The sequence below is a fragment of the Mauremys reevesii genome, linkage group 2 (genome assembly GCF_016161935.1).
Source record: "Mauremys reevesii isolate NIE-2019 linkage group 2, ASM1616193v1, whole genome shotgun sequence".
Lineage (NCBI taxonomy): Eukaryota > Metazoa > Chordata > Testudines > Geoemydidae > Mauremys > Mauremys reevesii.
Genome location: NC_052624.1, coordinates 106,012,273 through 106,029,384, shown reverse-complemented (window position 1 = coordinate 106,029,384; position 17,112 = coordinate 106,012,273). Strand labels below are relative to the sequence as shown.

The window sequence follows — 17,112 nt, the reverse complement described above, 5'->3', positions numbered from 1 at the left end:
TTTACTTTCTCCACACCAATCATGATTTTATAGATCTCCATCATATCCCCCCTTAGTCGTCTCTTTTCAAAGCTGAAAAGTCCCAGTCTTATTAATCTTTCCTCACACAGCACACGTTACATACCCCTAATAATTTGTGTTGCCCTTTTATGTATCTTTTCTGAGTCCAATATATCTTTTTTTGATATGGGGTGACCACATCTGCACGCAGTATTAAAAATTTGGGCGTACCATGGATTTATATAGAGGCAATATATTTTCTGTCTTATTATCTATCCCTTTCTTAATGATTCCCAACATTCTGTTTGCTTTTTTGACTGCTGCTGCACATTGAGTGGGTGTTTACAGAGAGCTATCCACAATGACTACAAGATCTCTTTCTTGAATGGTAACAGCTAATTTGACTCCATCATTTTATATGTATAGTTAGGATTATGCTTTCCAACGTGCATTGCTTTGCATTTATCAACATTGAATTTAATCTGCCATTTTGTTGCCCAGTCACCCAGTTTTGAGAGATCCCTTTGTAACTCATCACAATCTGCCTGGGATTTACTATTTTGAATAGTTCTGTATATCATCTGCAAATTTTGCCACCTCACTGTTTACCCCATTTTGCAGATCATTTATGAATATGTTAAGACACAAAGCATTAGTGCATAGTTTTTATCCTGGAGATATATGGTCTGATCTTACTCCCATTGAAATTAATGAGAATTTTGCTACTGGCATTAGGGTGAAAGGATAGGGTCTTTGTGGATCTTTTAAAATTTAATATAAAGGCCTTATACTTGTAGGATGTTAAATGTAGCTAAGCTAATTTTTCTTGTCTATAAGAGAAAAAATATGTTGAGGGGGTCAGTCTTTTATAGCTGACCAGACATAGTTACAGAGTCCTCTAATAAATAATACACTGAACCATGTAAAGTATTGTAACATTTTTGTCTGAGTTAGTATATGAAACAGCAGGAAGGATTTGGATTATTCAGTTGGGGTGAAAAGAGGGAAGGACATTAAAAGCTACCTAGCTGATTTAATCAACAAATATTAGTAGTTTTCCCTTCCTTCATTAATTAATGTAATTCATGTTATGTATATTACTTCCAGCCAAAGCAACATTTTCATTTTCACGTCATAGGCATAAAGAAATATAATGAAGAGTATGAAAGAACAATGGCTAGCCATAGCAGGAAGAGTTCTTAAGTGAATTGAGTGAATCACTGTAAAAATTTCACTTGACTAAAACTCATCATTACAAGAAAATCTTCCAGGAGTACATTCTGATTTTTTTTTCTCTTGACCTTGCTTGCATGCAATATTTGCCTGCAGACTTACAGTTTACATTCGCTGATGATAAAATAATTTAATCCTCAGTAAACATAAAATTTAAAAGGGGTTTGAGCCACCAGACTACAACATAGTATACACACAAGTAAAATAATTCATTGTTCAGAGACCATAACAAATTTTAATGTGCATTTTACAGAGTAAACAGAGGGCTGCATTGCCATCTGCAAGGGGTCAAACCAGTGGAAGTGAATGCATGTATTACAAAATCCACACAGTACTGAATTACAAATTAAAAAATAATGCTTCATCAAAAAAGGAAACAAAAATGTCTGTTGGTGGCACGACATATAGATAATATTAAAAACTGGCTTGCATGAGGACCATGGTATGTCTACTGTGAAGTTATATCACACATACTGTAAGCAATTTACAGAATTGAAGTTAGTTTTGCATATACAGGAGTTGCAAAATCAGAGAAAACACATCGAAATATAGAACACACACACAAAAAATGTATTTATATTACCACCACACAGTCAATAGGGGTTGGCCTAAGTCATCAACTGCCACCATTGAACAAGAAACAAACCAAGAGAAAAGAGAGGAAAAGGGAGGGGATGGGGAAAAAAAGAGAGGAAAAATTTCAAAAAAGTAAAATTAAAAAAAAAACCCTCAATAGTGCTTCTTGCTTGTCTTCAGAAATAACGTCCTTTAGTCCTGTTAGTTGCTTTGCAATGTTGGTATTTTTGTTTTGCACTCCTGACCCTCACAAAAAAAATTTGCTTTTAATCAAAGTTTCTGAGGGGTTTTTTTTGGTCAGAGGTGATGCTGAGTCATTTTGTTCTCTTGGGATTTTTTGTTGGTTTATTTTTTTTTTTATTTTTTTTTTGGCCACTGTTTGCCTTATGGCTGCCACAGTTCTTTCAAAGAAGGAAACCAAATATCATCCATAGTGAATTTGTATAATACCGATGACTTGCAAGCCAACCCCTGAGCAGTCAAGGATATGATGCTTCTACTTGCTGAAAGAAAAGGAAACTAGGTCTTGCTGTTACAAAATGTCCTGTTACATCACACCAGTTCTCTTCAAATAAATGATCGGTGATACAGCAAAGAAAATAATATAGATCAAGAAAATGTGGTATCCTCTTCATATATATATTTATATGTTTAAACAATATATATATTTGTTTTTTGTACTTCCTGAAGGTGCTCCATGTGTAGAGAATTAGAGTACATTGGGTGCAGAGTGGTGGTTGGAGGTTAGGGTCAACTTTGCTGTCCGCTCCGTGGATTTTACAGGCGATTTGCTCTTTGCTTTAAGAAGAGAAAGTGATATTGGAAAAAGTCAGCACTTTTAGATTAAAGCAAAGCACCCTTCACAAAGCCACAAACAAGAAGCAGGACAGAAAGTCCATGGCTTGTAGCTATCCTCGCACCTGCGGAAGAAGTTATAAGATATTCGCTCATCTTGCAGATTTCCAATGCTCCTTATAAGGCTGTTTTAAACACATACATTTTATATATTTAATTAGCTCGCCAGCTTGGCTCTGGTGCCCATGAATGTCTTGGCATGCACTGCAAATAACAACACATACAAAGTATTTCAGTCCCAGGGAGGTTTTTTTTTTTTGTATGTCTTTTTAAACAATGTAATCCAATTACGATATACAGAGAAAAACAAATCTAAACACCTTCCACCTCAAAGCATTCCTTACAAAATAATTTCTAAAGTTGCTCAGTAATGATAGTATTTGCTTACTAACAAAACAGTCTATTGTTGGCTGCAAAATATTTGCTTGCAAAATAAAAGCAATGCTAAGGAACCTTGGAGAATGGCAGTGCAGTGTAAGGGAAGAAATGTATGCTAAACTGTTTGAAATATATTTATTTTTGAGTAATCAGATCTTCCAATTTTTTTCTCTTCAGAAACCTAAGAGAATGATGTTTACACTGTGACATTAGATTTAATGTAAGATCCCTCAGAACTATGCTAATTAAAATTGAAAAGGTGGCATGGCAAGTATTTTTGAGTTCTTGATGTGTGACATGCTAGGTCTTAAAGTGTGAGACCACTGCTGTACATCATAAATAAGTGTTTTCAGCAAGTGCAAAAGGACTTACATTACTTTAGGGGAAAGTTGTAAACTGAATGTGACCATACTCTTCTTTAAAGTTCTGTTTATAAAGGGTTATTAAATGATTGATTAGATGTTACAAATACAATCAGCATGTGTTTATAGATGGCGGTCAGGTCATCTGTAGATAGCGCTGTCAATGCTTATAAGCAACATGTTGTGGTTTGGAACCCCAATCACTGATTTAACATGGAGGAAAACATCTACTAATCCTTTATAACCTATTTACATGTAGAACTTCAATATCAAGTGTGACCCTGAATTTCCTTACAAAAACAAAAGTGCACATGTGACTTCATAGAGCTATAATATGTATAATTAAAAGACAAAGCAAGTGAATGATAACAAAGATGCTAGAACAACTGGGTTTTTTGCCCCTTCAGTTTACAGATGTCTGTCCGGTTAAATAGCTGTCCTCTTTTGCCTAGAGAATATAGTTTTAGGTAAAGCCAAAAATATTTTCTTTCCTTTCCCTGTTAGAATGGAGATCAAATTAAATTCCAGGTCCCAATATACTGCTTCCTTTTGCAAATAAAAGGGTGGCTCGTAGTACGTGGAATTAATATGAGTAACTGGCCTAGCTGTAACTTTCATATACAGAAGTTGCCATTACAAGGATTTTTACCCACTGTAAACGCACAAGACTATCTGAACTAACTGAGGTATTGCAAATACCCCTTGTAGGCGTAGAACAAATGAGGACTTTGTAATGATACCCACTGCAGTTTATACATGGGATTTCCAAGGAGGGCTAAGGAAGCTGTGTGCCCAACTCCAATTGAAAGTCAAAGGGAGTTGGGAACATAAGAACGGCCATACTGCATCAGACCAAAGGTCCATCTAGCCCAGTATCCTGTTTACCGACAGTGGCCAATGCCAGGTGCCCCAGAGGGAATGAATAGAACAGGTAATCATCAAGTGATCCATTCTGTCGCCCATTCCCAGCTTCTGGCAAATAGAGGCTAGGGACACCATCCCTGCCCATCCTGGCTAATAGCCATTGATGAGCCTATCCTCCATGAATTTATCTAGTTCTTTTTTGAACCTTGTTATAGTTTTAGCCTTCACAACATCCTCTGGAAAGGAGTTCCACAGGTTGACTGTGTGTTATGTGAAATAATACTTCTTTTTGTTTGTAGTAAACCTGCTGCCTATTAATTTCATATGGTGGCCCCATGTTCTTGTGTTATGAGAATGAGTAAATAACACTTCCTATTTACTTTCTCCACACCAGTCATGATTTTATAGATCTCTACCATATCACCCCCCTTAGTTGTCTCTATTCCAAGCTGAAAAGTCCCAGTTTTATTAATATCTCCTCATACAGCAGCCGTTTCATACCTGTAATGATTTTTGTTGCCCTTTTCTGAATCTTTTCCATGTCCAATATATCTTTTTTTGAGATGGGGTGACCACACCTGCAGCTAATTTAGACCCCATCATTTTAAATGTATAGTGGGGATTATGCTTTTCAATGTGCATTACTTTGCATTTATCAACATTGAATTTCATCGGTCATTTTATTGCCCAGTCACTCCGTTTTGAGAGATCCTTTTGTAGCTCTTTGCAGTCTGCCTGGGACTTAACTATCTTGAGTGGTTTCGTATCATCTGCAAATTTTGCCACCTCACTGTTTACCCCTTTTTCCAGATCATTTATGAATATGTTGAATAGGACTGGACCCAGTACAGATCCCTGAGGGACACCACTATTTCTCTCTCCATTCTGAAAACTGACCATTTATTCCCACTTATTTGTTTCCTGTCTTTTAACCAGTTACTAATCCATGAGAGAACCTTCCCTCTTATCCCATGACTGCTCACTTTGCTTAAGAGATGGTAGCCTAATTTCTTAGGCTAATTTGCTATTTGAATGTCTCATGTACAGTAGAATAAGGTATTATATGATATTAAGGACCTGATTCTGCACGAGTAAATTTGCTCACAGGACTGCAGTGGATCTACTCGCTATGGATAATTGCTCAAATCCACAACTGTTTACAAATTGGACCCAAAGGCCACTGCAACTCAGTTTTATTTGTTGCTTGTAGTGTCTTGTGTACATCATTTCTTTTTATCATGGAATGTAGCCTTTCTTTATATACTTTACATTTTCTTAAATCAAGCTTATGGCTCATCATATTTTCATGAGATTTTCCTCTTTTCCTTAGTTAAAGGAGGACTTTTTTCTACAGTCAGACTACCTCATGTTATTTTTATATTTGCAAGCATTTTTACTATCATTTTGTGATCTTTGTCTTATCCATAGAATCCTATTTGAATTGGTCAATAAAATTCTTTGAAGTCATAGAATCACACCTTCTCTGCATGAAATCTGCAACACAGTTTAAGGACAAATGTTCACAAATCCCATGTGGATATTTTTTTAAAAGGTCCTATTTTGAACAATTATTTAATGATGACATAACTTGACAGTTTGAAAACTATAACATGATGCTGAAGGAAACTACTACTGTACAAAATGAAACTGACCTAAGTGTTTGTTTCAGTTTTTGAAAAGGCAAAACTGCAATATTTGCGACCAATCTTTTCTTTTCAGCCACCATTTTTGTAGAACCCAGAACTGATGATGTGCTGCATAATCAAGATGGCATCCTTTTCTCTCAACCATTGCATAAATGTATCCTCCAGATTATATCATTTCCAGCACACAAATTGCAGGTTCTTCTGTCTGTGATGGGGTGGTTTTGTTTGTTTGGGTTTTTTTCAAAGATTTTTAGATCATATTTTATACAGCATGTGCACGTTAAAGCTTAAGTGAGCTTATTGGGAACAAGCCTGACATTAAAATATTTCATATTTCTTAATAAAAAGAGGCTGTTAGGAATATCTGAGGTTACTTTAGTTATGTAACATGGTCATCATAGGCCTGCATCAGAATCCTTAAGCCATCTCAGGGTTTGACCCTATAGCATCCCAATGCAATATTTGCGTCTTACTTGTTCTAAGTAGTTTTATTTCTTTTCAAAATGCTCACCCAATCTTGACAGCCACATTTCTAGTAATATCTCCTATCAAATAAAATTGATTTCTAAGCTACAATGAATATGAGTATGAATAGTGGTGAAGATTAAATGCACTTTTATCTTTTCAAAGATCCCTTTGAAATACAGTAAGAGTCTAAACGTATTCAGATTTGTCACTGAAGCACTGAATAAGTTTCTTCATTCTCATATAGGCTCAAACAGCTCCCTTCCCTATTTGGGAGTAGTGGGAAGCATATACAAAGTACAGAACACATCAAAGCAATAAAACAAAGAGCAACTGTTTAAGTTTCCATCCTGTTTCTTTTGAAGTCACTGATGGAAGCTATTTTTTATTCCTCTCAGTTTCTTCTTTTATGATATGATAAAGCACTAAGTAACAGAAATAGACTGTGGTGCAAATTTCAAATCCAGATCTCGATTTCCCAAAAGGTCAGAGGGGGTTAAATCTGGCCTTTTGGTTCAACACTTCATATAGACTAAAGCCAGATGTAAACTTCATATCTGGATCCAGGTCCAAATGTTCCCAAAGTTCAGGATGTTCAGATCCAGGGCTTTGGTTCAGATGGACTTCTAGTGTACATGTCTGGCCAGAGAATGAGGAGCACCACTGGAAATGTGACACAGCAATACTAGTTACAAACTGTTTATCTGGCTGTGAATTTCCAAAGTTTATCACTCATATGCCTGCCATTTCTAAAAGTTTTTTTTCTATAATTAACAATTAACAGCTAAAAGAGATTTTATTGCACAACACAACTGCTGTGCAAAGCTTGAGTATGATTGTCAGGATCCAGGATAGTGGTCTGAAGAAAGGGCATGTGTGTGCACTATTGCTATATTACTAAATAAATGCTACTTAATATTTATACCAGAGATTCTCAAACTGTGGTCCTTGAACCACTGGTGCAGAGCACTTGCTGGTAATGAGAAGAGAGCTGGCTGGTCACATGGTGCTGGGTTTTCTTTTTGTTCCAGCTGCTAAAGTGCATTGAAAGAAGTGAAACATACATTAAATATTTTCCTAACATTACTTTTCCATGTAGCCAAACACTCTATTTGACACAGATATGAGTGTGAATGGGAGGAGAGGGTTCCATGGAAAGCTCTTAAATGTGGCGCATACTATGAAAATCTTTGAGAATCCCTTTGATACAAATATGTGGTTTTATTTAAATGTCGGTATGGTGGCAGGGTGTTGAACAGTGTTCCACACACTTATGAAAAATAAAAATTAACAAATTTTGGCCTTAGTGTTGAAAATAGTAAACCCATCTTTAAAGCTAACACGGACAGATAAAACCTAAATGTGTACATATATACTAGTGAATGTTAACTTTATTCTGTAATTACCATTATTGTTAGACTGTTAACATTTTAAATGTTAGTTTTCAGCAAAAGGGATGATTTCAAAAGTATAACTGCAGAATACAATTGGTCAAAAAGGTCAATTGGTCATGTGACTCATGCAAGGCTCACAGTCCTGATAATGAGTAGAGTCTCCAGCTTCCATTTGGTTATTGATCAGATAAAATTTTACAGACAAAATCACATTTTAAAAAAATCTGTTTTTGTTTTCCCTTTAGGTTGAAAATACCAGTTATGTAAAATTTGCAACCGTTTTAGCTTCTCCTAGTTGCAGATATATTTGCTCAAAGTCCCGAAAGTGCTTACCTAGCTGAGGTGTAAGGCAATCTGCTTCTAGGAGCATGGAACTTCAACAAATTTAGTTAGGCACACCCTTAGGAACAGCTAGCCTCTGCATAATGATTGGGTATCTGAGTGTCTTTCATCTGCTCAGCTCTTACTACCTTGCAGATATACTCAATTCTAATGGCCAGATCCTCTTAGTACTTTACTCACAATGACTAGCATCCTACTCCACAGCAGTCCCACTGAATGCAGGCTGGTTAAGAATGTGGCCTTCAGGATTTGGAATATCAGACTAAGTCTCAGATTAATGAGCAAAGTGAAGGTTTGGTGTTCAGAGACCAGGACTAGTACAGTTAAGCACAAACCTTTCAGTTCGTCATGTGGTCTCAATACAGATCACGTGGCTTTCAACACCACATGTGTATATACATTTTTTATCTACACTGAATGTCTTGTATTCCTCTGATCATCTAAATCATAAATAGAACTGTGAAAAATTGGCTGTTTTTCATTGCGAAAATTTGTTCTGGCATTTTCTTCAGTTCACAGTTTTCAGACTTGGATCCTCCTTCATGTTTTTCTTTGAGATTTGAGTTTCATATAACCTAAGTCTAAAAGCCAAATCCAGTCAAAATTCTGGATGATTTCCATGTAAAATCAATACAGAATAATTTAATATTTGCCCTACATTCATTCAAACTATTTATGAATCTTAAACCAGGTGTATTGAAAGGTTGTATGAGTTTTGTGTTTGTTCAAACCAGGAAGGTTCATTTAATTTCAGCTTTGATTGTGTATTATTTCACATATTCCTGAAATGAATAAATTCCTCTCTGTCTTCATTCTATCCATCATTGTCCTTGTTCAACTGTGGAAATCTCAACCCTCCCTACGTTTTTTTTTGGTCCAGTAAAATTTTTTGAGATATAAAAAAAATTCCCATCCTGAATCAGGCCAAAAAGTGGAAAATCCCAAAAATTTTAATGAACCAAAATCTGGGGAAAAAATTGGTTCAGGTCAAACAATCATTTTATTTTGAAAATTTCAGTGTCTTTCATTTTTATTTCAACCTTTGTTCATTTTTAATTTTTTTTAAATCTAACTGTACTGAAATTTCAATCCAAAATGTCACTTGGACTTGAAAAAATGTGTTTCTATATTTTTTACAATGAAATGTTTTGATATTGTGACAACTTCAAAATTTTCTTTCAATAGTTTTTATGAGTAAGGAGAACTCATCAAAACTAACCCTGGTTTGTAAACAGTTTTGGTTTCAACAACAAGGCATTTTCCAATTTTAAAAAAAAGCATTCTTTACCAAAAAAAAAAAAAATTCCTGACCTGTTCTATTCCCTAGCTATTATGCAACTAAAATGTGCACACATACTCTACTTTGAAGAAATTTGCCTTAAACTAATCTGAGAATAAATTTTATTTTGGGGAAGGAATTCTTTCTACCCTTAGCCTTCAGTGCCCATTATTGATGTATGTATGTGAGGAGTTATAGAGTCCAGATCCTTGCAACCAGACTGGGACATTCTGATCTGAGCTGGTGGTGGTGCAAGGCTACCTCAATGACTAGGGGAGTTACACAGATTGCATCATAAGTTCCTGAACTGTGGGACTGGAACTGTGACAGGCCATTGCACAAAGCGAGCCATGGAATGAAGGGGGGATCCTTAAGTGTTCCCCTCCCCTGCACACCTATGTAAGGGTCTGTTACTTTCTGACCTTCAGTGTTTTGGAAGAAGGAATAACCGGAGCATTAGTTAAATTATCAGAAGACATTAAGGGTCTGACAGGGACTAGTCCATAAGAACTCCCCTTAAACCTCTGTGCAAGCTACCTAGACTGGGTCCAGGTATATAGGTGTAATCAGGTGCTATGTGATCACTTTATCTTTCCTTCTTCCAAATAGTGGGGCAGGTGAACAGGTAGATCTCTGGCTCTATCTCCACAACTTGCTGGCACAGCAAAACAGTAAAAGCTGGTGTTGTTGTTTGCTGCTGGTAGAGGACAATAACAAATGATTATACTCCAACCTTCAAAGCAAAGGGGAAAGCAGAGGAGGGAACTGTGTCTGCACTATGTTTCTGAGTCATGATGCCTTCCTGGGTTGGTGCCACATCTTGCTCAGAGCTGTGCCTAGGATTACAATCTAGGCCAAAATTTAGAGGATTTGAAAAGACTTGTAAGGACAAAGACAGAGAGAGAATACAAACATACACAGAAAATAACAAAATGAGATTAACTTGCTGAAATGCAAGCAGGAGCAGAATGGTCCAAAACTGGCAATGAGAAACTTAGGTAAGGGGTAATGATGAAAGGGGGCTAGGACTGATTGTGGCTAGAAAATAAGGCATCCATGGATAATCTGCTCTGGTTGCAAATAAGACTAGTGCAATGTTGAGTTATATATACAAGACATAAAGTTAGTCAACCTCAGTGTGGCACTGCCATGACCACACATGGAATATTACTTTCAGTTCTGTGAACATTAAAAGGAAATCAGAGAAGACCAACAAAATTGACCAAAGGCTTGGAAGGATTGCAGCCTTGGCATTATTTTGGGGTTCTCCCTTGCCCTTAGCCCATGCATGCGGGCCACATCCAATCATGCTGCATCCTCCTCCACAACATCCTAAAGATGCATCCTTTTCTTTCTACCTCTTCAAGCAAAGCTCTTGTTCATCATTCATTATTTCCCTTCTTGTGTATTGAAATATCCTCCTAACTGGGCTTCCAGTCACACACTTCTCCCTGCCCGCTTCCAGTCCCTGCTTCCAGTCCATACAAAATATTGCTGTTCAAACAATCTTTCTTGCAGATCAGTTTGACTGTGTCATCCCACAGGCTATGGCTGTGGAATAATCTTGTAAGTGGTAGAAGCTTCATCACTTGGGACTTGTCAGACTAGACTGGACAAAACCCCAGAAAATATGCTGGGTGCAATCAGGTATTTGCAGGAAGATGGGCTGGACAATCTAATTGGCTGCTCCATGTCTAACATACTATTTTATAATTCACTGTATCCATTCAGTGTTGAGCCCAAAAATCACTGCTTGCCCTGTTTCATTTTAAAGTACATATTGTTTTACACTATATTACTAAACTATATATGACTAGGCAAGGTTTTTGCCATTAGCATGACCAGGAGATCTTGACATGAAACAATTTAATTAAAGTATATTTACCCCATGATATGTGGCATTCATGTGTGTTGCTGCTAATGATGTGAACTCACTAGGTTCAGCACTCTGTTCAGATACTTATGAGAAGCTTATCTAAGCTTTTTTGGGTCTGGAAATGAGGCCAGAAATCTTGCAAGGACAGATTTTTTTTCCCATGAGAATACTACTACTTTGCATTTCTATAGTGACTTCCATTTGAGAATCTCAAAGCAAATATAAAAACATCAAAGACCCCTAGCAATCCTGTGAGAAAGGTAAGTAGTAGTGTCTCCACTGTACAAATTGGTACAATGAGACACAGAGAGATTACCGGTGATTTGCCTGAGTTTGTGGAAGAGCAAGGATTAACGGTCAAGTCAGTATTAGAGACAAAGTGTCCTGTTCTCAAGCCCTGTACTCTAACCACAAGAATATTTTTCTCTCCCAGATACTTATAGACGTTAACTGTCTTGGGAACTATTGTGAGGCTAAGAGCTTGTCTACATGAACATTTAGTTTGCTGCAAGCTGGGGTGTGAATCTACCCCTTAGAAGCCTGCTGCACGCTAATTGTCTGTGTGGACCCTGCTGCCATGTACTAACAGTTCCTTAGTATGGTCTGATCTGCCCTACTTTGAAATGGGAATAGATAAAAGTGCATTATTGGCCACTGTCGGTAGACAGATACTGGGCTAGATGGACCTTTGGTCTGACCCGGTACGGCCTTTCTTATGTTCTTATGTTCTTATGTTCACTAAGGAACTGTTAGTGTGTGGCAGCAAGCTCCAGACAGACCATAAGTGTGCAGCAGGCTATTACGGGATAGATTCACACCCCAGTTTGCCATAAACTAAATGTTTGTGTAGACAAGACCTAAGTGTTGATGCATTAAAAAAAAAAAGAGAGAGAGAGAAACCTGAAGTTTTCAGAGCTCAGAAAAGGTACTGGGTTGCGCTCATTCCAAGTTTTGAGGAAAGGATCTATTCAATTCTTGTATAATCTACTAGTCACCACTGTACTTTGACATGGATGATCCAAGCTATATATTTAGTTTGTTGTCACTCTTTATTTTATCCTTCTATTCTTGTCTGGATCTTACAGCTTTCTTGACCCACTTCAGACTAACCCTTCAGAGTATGAGGTTGTGTATATCAGTAGTTCTCAGTCATGAGTAGACATACTTGTACTTCAGCCTTTTATGCTGGGTCCAATCAGGTATTTGCAGGAAGATGGGCTGGACAATCTAATTGGCTGTTCCATGTCTAACATATATTATTTTATAATTCACTGTATCCATTCAGTTTTGAGCCCAAAAATACTGTTTACCCATATCTGACTTCCCTTCCCTAATTTACGGCCTGATTGTGTAATGTTTTCCTCACACTGAATATCCTTTACTCATATGTCTATTCTCATTGACTTCAACAGCCTACTTGCATGAGTAATTACTTCTCAGGGAAAGGGTTGAGATATAAGGGGCCTTTGTATAGTGGCCTCTGAAATGTCGCTTCTGGTTACTCAAACTGGATTCAGGAACAGCCCAAGATCCAGTTTTGGTAAGAATAGGCAAGGCAGGTTGCAGGCTCTGATAGTCCAGCTAAAATCCTAACAGTGAATTGGTAGTTACTCCTAATATTTGGGAAACATTGTTAGCATGTTCTGTGAATACTCTTATTTGATTCCTTGAGCACTGAACAGTGGTGTTCTTTGCTTCCACACTGGAAACAGTGGTCTTAAAATATCGTAGACATTTTTTTTTAAAATGCATGATAGACAAAGGAATAAACCAGTGCTTTAATGTTGCTTGCTCACCAATGACCTAGAATTTCTTTGAACTGACATTTTTAATTGTTGAGAGCTATATGGCTGATCAGCTTCTCAAACTTGATCTTAACTAAGCATGGCTGTCACACCTTTTTATACCTTAAGCCCAAACCCAAAATAACAATCAACTTCTGGCTAGTTAATAGACCTTCAAATTATCCACAAAAATGTGAGTCACATTTCAAAACTTAATTGCACCAGTCTCCTCCTCCTACATACCACTCATCCATTCCTCCAAAAAAAAAAATCCAAAAAAACCCAAACCCTAACTAGGATTGGCCCTAATACTACCTCTCAAGTGTTCAGAAGCAATTCCATAAAAAGAACATCTGCAAAAATAAGCTCATATTCATCACAGACACTGAAGAATTATTGCTTATTATAGAGAAATAGCTCTGTGCTAGGTATACAAGCCACATATCACCTTTTGCCCCCAACTGGCAATGTTCAGCCTTATCTTTTAGATGTGGTTGGCCTGATTGTCCCCTCATTTGCACTGGTGTAAATTTTAAGTAACACCATGAAAATCCATTAGGTCATATTGGTGTCAAAATGGAGTGATGGGAGAATCCGGCCTAGAGAGTTTCTCTCAATGTTTTAATTCCATCCTCCCATGAATTCTAAATCACTGAGCTTCTCTACCATTCCCTTTAAATCTAATTTTTACTTTTTCCCCCAGGGTGATGGAAGTTGGGGTGGTTAGAACCGTGGACAGTCCTTTGCCCATATTCTATGTTGTAGGCACCTAGTGCATAGCATGGTCACTCACAGATATTTTTGTATGTTTCAAGAAATAAATAAATGTGTGAGTTGTTTCAGCAGATGAAAATTCAGGCAGGTACAGTACTATAATATTAAAGGCCTGGTATAAATCAAAATTGCTCCATTGAAGCCAATAGGCCTACATCAACCGAGAATCAGACCATTAATGATTTAGTGACAATCTACTGCTTTTTCCTCAGTTCTTAATTTTTTTTCACCTGCTCCAACAAATCTTATTTTAACATTTTGTTCAGTGGCACAGGAGGAATTGGAGGAGGGGGAATACAGTAGATCTATTGTGGTGTTCTGCAGTGTATTTTGTTTTCAATTGTGTCAATGGGCACTGCTCTTCTGCAGGCATTAGTTTGCTGGACAGTTTCTCCAGGGACACTGTGCGTGGAAGCAACAATAGCAACCGAGGTAATAGCAACAGTAGCAGCAGAAGAAACAGCAGTAACAAAATGGTTTTCTAACTGTGTTTTAGTCACTGTTGCAGAGCATGCAATTTCCAATGTCCTGGTACAAGATTGAGCAGCAATGAGAAGTAATTTGGATGAACAGACAAACAAAAACTGCATGGCTATGTGTATTCTTCCCAGTGGTTAATTGGCAGTTGTACCAGACACGTGGAACTGAATTATTTGCTCTATGCTCCCTCTACTAAAGAGATTCCTCAGAGGCTCCCCCATGAAATGTATCATTTTTGGCTCTGGAGGTGAGGTAAGCCATAGAGGTTAAAGCAATTTTTAAATGATTAAAAAATAAGTGATACACTTAAGAACGTACATGACAATATCTATAGCTAGTTAGGTAGATGGATCACTAAATGTGGTATGTACGTATATAGGATAGATCTAAATATAGGTGTGATTAATTTCTGAGCATGGGAAGGTATTTCAAAATGAACATTTCCATTTTCAGATCTGCTATGGCTCCAACGTACTGAACTGGGTTTAGGGGAGGCAACTACCCAGAACAACACAGCTGATATTACTTTCCACGCTTGCCTCAGAAAAGTAATCCTCTTATAGGGCTCAAGTCTGTAAGGTGGCCCACATCCAGCAACATATTTAAGCATGTGCTCAATTTTAAAGCATGTGAATACTCTCATTGACTACAGTGGGAATACACAGGTGCTTAAAGTTAAACGTGTGCTTATGTGCTTAATGGGATCAGGTCACAGAGCTCACCACCTGTCAGGACTGAGCCCTGTAATTATTAGAACATTTAGAAAATCATCAAATACATAGAAATGCAGTTGTTGTTGTGTACATTCTTCTCAGGTCTCAAACCAGTTATCTCTATTTGGAATGTGAGAGGTGGTGAGATTTTTGTTTTATAATATTTTCTTACAGACTGGCGGTTGTATGGAAGGCTGGGGGCAGTTGCTACTGTTTTAATATATTTATGTATTTTAATAAGCATCAGGAGATGAATTCCTGGACCCACTGAAGTTAATTGGAGTTTTGTCATTGACCTCAGTGGGACTAGGATTGCCTCCAGGGTGCCCAAAGCCTGGAATAAGTATATATACAAAATAAATGAAACTGGGTTTTTCAAAGAACCCTAAGAATGTTAGCAACTTAACTCCTTTCCTCTCCTTTGAAAATCCCAGCCTAACAAAAATCTCATAATAAAAATTTACTTTAAGGTAGAATTTGGAACAAAAATAGTCTCACCCCAGACATAACTTTATAATACAATTTATAGACACTTCTATCAACTGTTTAATTACTGTATACCATTCTGCTTTCCTTTAATCAGAATGAATGGTATACAGTAATTAAAGCAGGTATAGTAAAATTCAATGGGCCAGGCATATAGCTAGGCTCGCTGACAATCAATGGACTGCAGCTGTCGCTGAGTGATACCCACAGGAACTGAAACAACCACTCAGCCAACCTCCAAAGAGATGGGAAGATTTTATTATGAAAAGGCATGGCTGCACATGGGGAAGGAAGGCCAGGATAAGAGAAGAATGGAAGATGTGTTGTGATCATCACAATCTATATGAGCACTGAAGGTGATCAAGGTATACCAGTCAAGTAGGAAAATATCATTCCCTGGACCACACTTTATTTCACAGAAAAGAGTGTGTAGAAGTGTTTGGAGTCTGTTATGTCACTTCTTAATCGAGAGAGGTATTTGTTCTCCTTTGTTGCTCATTCTTGTTTTCTCATATCATTATTTCTCCTTGCGTCACAAGTGAGAACAATGGGAGCTGAAGGCATTTAGCACTTTGCAGACTGAGGTCCACATTTACTGAGTAGCAACTAATAATTTCACAGTTCATTCTGTTATTTGAGATTAACTAAAAATAATTGTTTTTTTTCCAGAAAAGGTGAATATGCAAGTCCTTTTAAGTAAAAATAAATAAATAAATAAAGATTATACTATGTAAAAATATCTAATTGTAATGGATAGTATATAGCCTATTACCTACACATTATCTTATTGATGGAATTATTAAATAGATATAGAAAAGGTTTAAGAAAACAAAATCAATTTGTTATTTTAAACCCCAAATACGTATGATCCTGATTTTCTGCAGTGCTGAGCACCCACAGCTACGCTGACTTCAGCTGGCATTGTGGATGCTCAACACTTCCAAAAATCAGCCCCAAAGGGTCTGATCTTGTTCCCAGTGACATCCATGGGAATTTTGCCAGTGACCTCAGTGAAGGCTGCAGGCTTTTTGTAGGAGGGCTATATATGGAGATTTCATATATAGACAGAAAAAAAAAAGTTGGTGAATATTCTATAACACTACAATTTGGGCATAAAAGTGTGTCTTGCATACGAAGCTGGTAGATTCAGAACTACAGACTCCACAGACCCAAATGCTGGGGCGGGGGTGGGGGGGAGGGACGGGAGAAGGGGCACATCCATTTACCAGAATCAGCAGATTCCAAGAATGTTATTTCCTCCCTTTGTCCTCCTACCTGGTACTGAAGTTTGCTGTGGGTCTTCCTGATTCAAGGAATTCAGTTTGTGCTACAAGATGCAAAGACCCTGCTTGCTCCTTTCCAGGTTACATACTGAACCCCCAGCCATCAAAGGAGTTGCTCTTCAAATATCTCCTTTCTAAAATGGGGGGGAGGTTACTAAAATGTAGCCAGTTCTGTGTTTGAGTTAGTGAATCCTGAGAAGCACACAGGTTTCCTAGGAATCTGAGAAGTCTGAATTTAAGCAGTCAAAATTTGGGCCTGAAATGATTTATTTATCTGTAGCTATGGCCTCTCTGTGATCTGTCAGCCCAGACTCAATGAGAA

At 37.4% G+C, this 17,112-nt stretch overlaps 1 protein-coding gene across 3 annotated transcripts in view; it reads right to left on the bottom strand.

Moving 5' to 3' along the window:
* Window positions 1-1,463: 1,463 nt before the first annotated feature.
* VSTM2A (V-set and transmembrane domain containing 2A) overlaps window positions 1,464-17,112 on the bottom strand; it is a 31,330-nt gene continuing 15,681 nt past the window's right edge. Inside the window, exon 5 of one of the 3 annotated variants that reach the window (XM_039525696.1) lies at window positions 1,464-2,607. In XM_039525696.1, coding sequence (XP_039381630.1) covers window positions 2,519-2,607 — 89 coding nt within the window. In that variant the 3' untranslated portion in view covers window positions 1,464-2,518. Of the gene's footprint in view, window positions 2,730-2,756; window positions 2,869-17,112 lie in introns of those variants that run through there. The other 2 variants (XM_039525697.1, XM_039525698.1) reach the window with 2 other exon arrangements.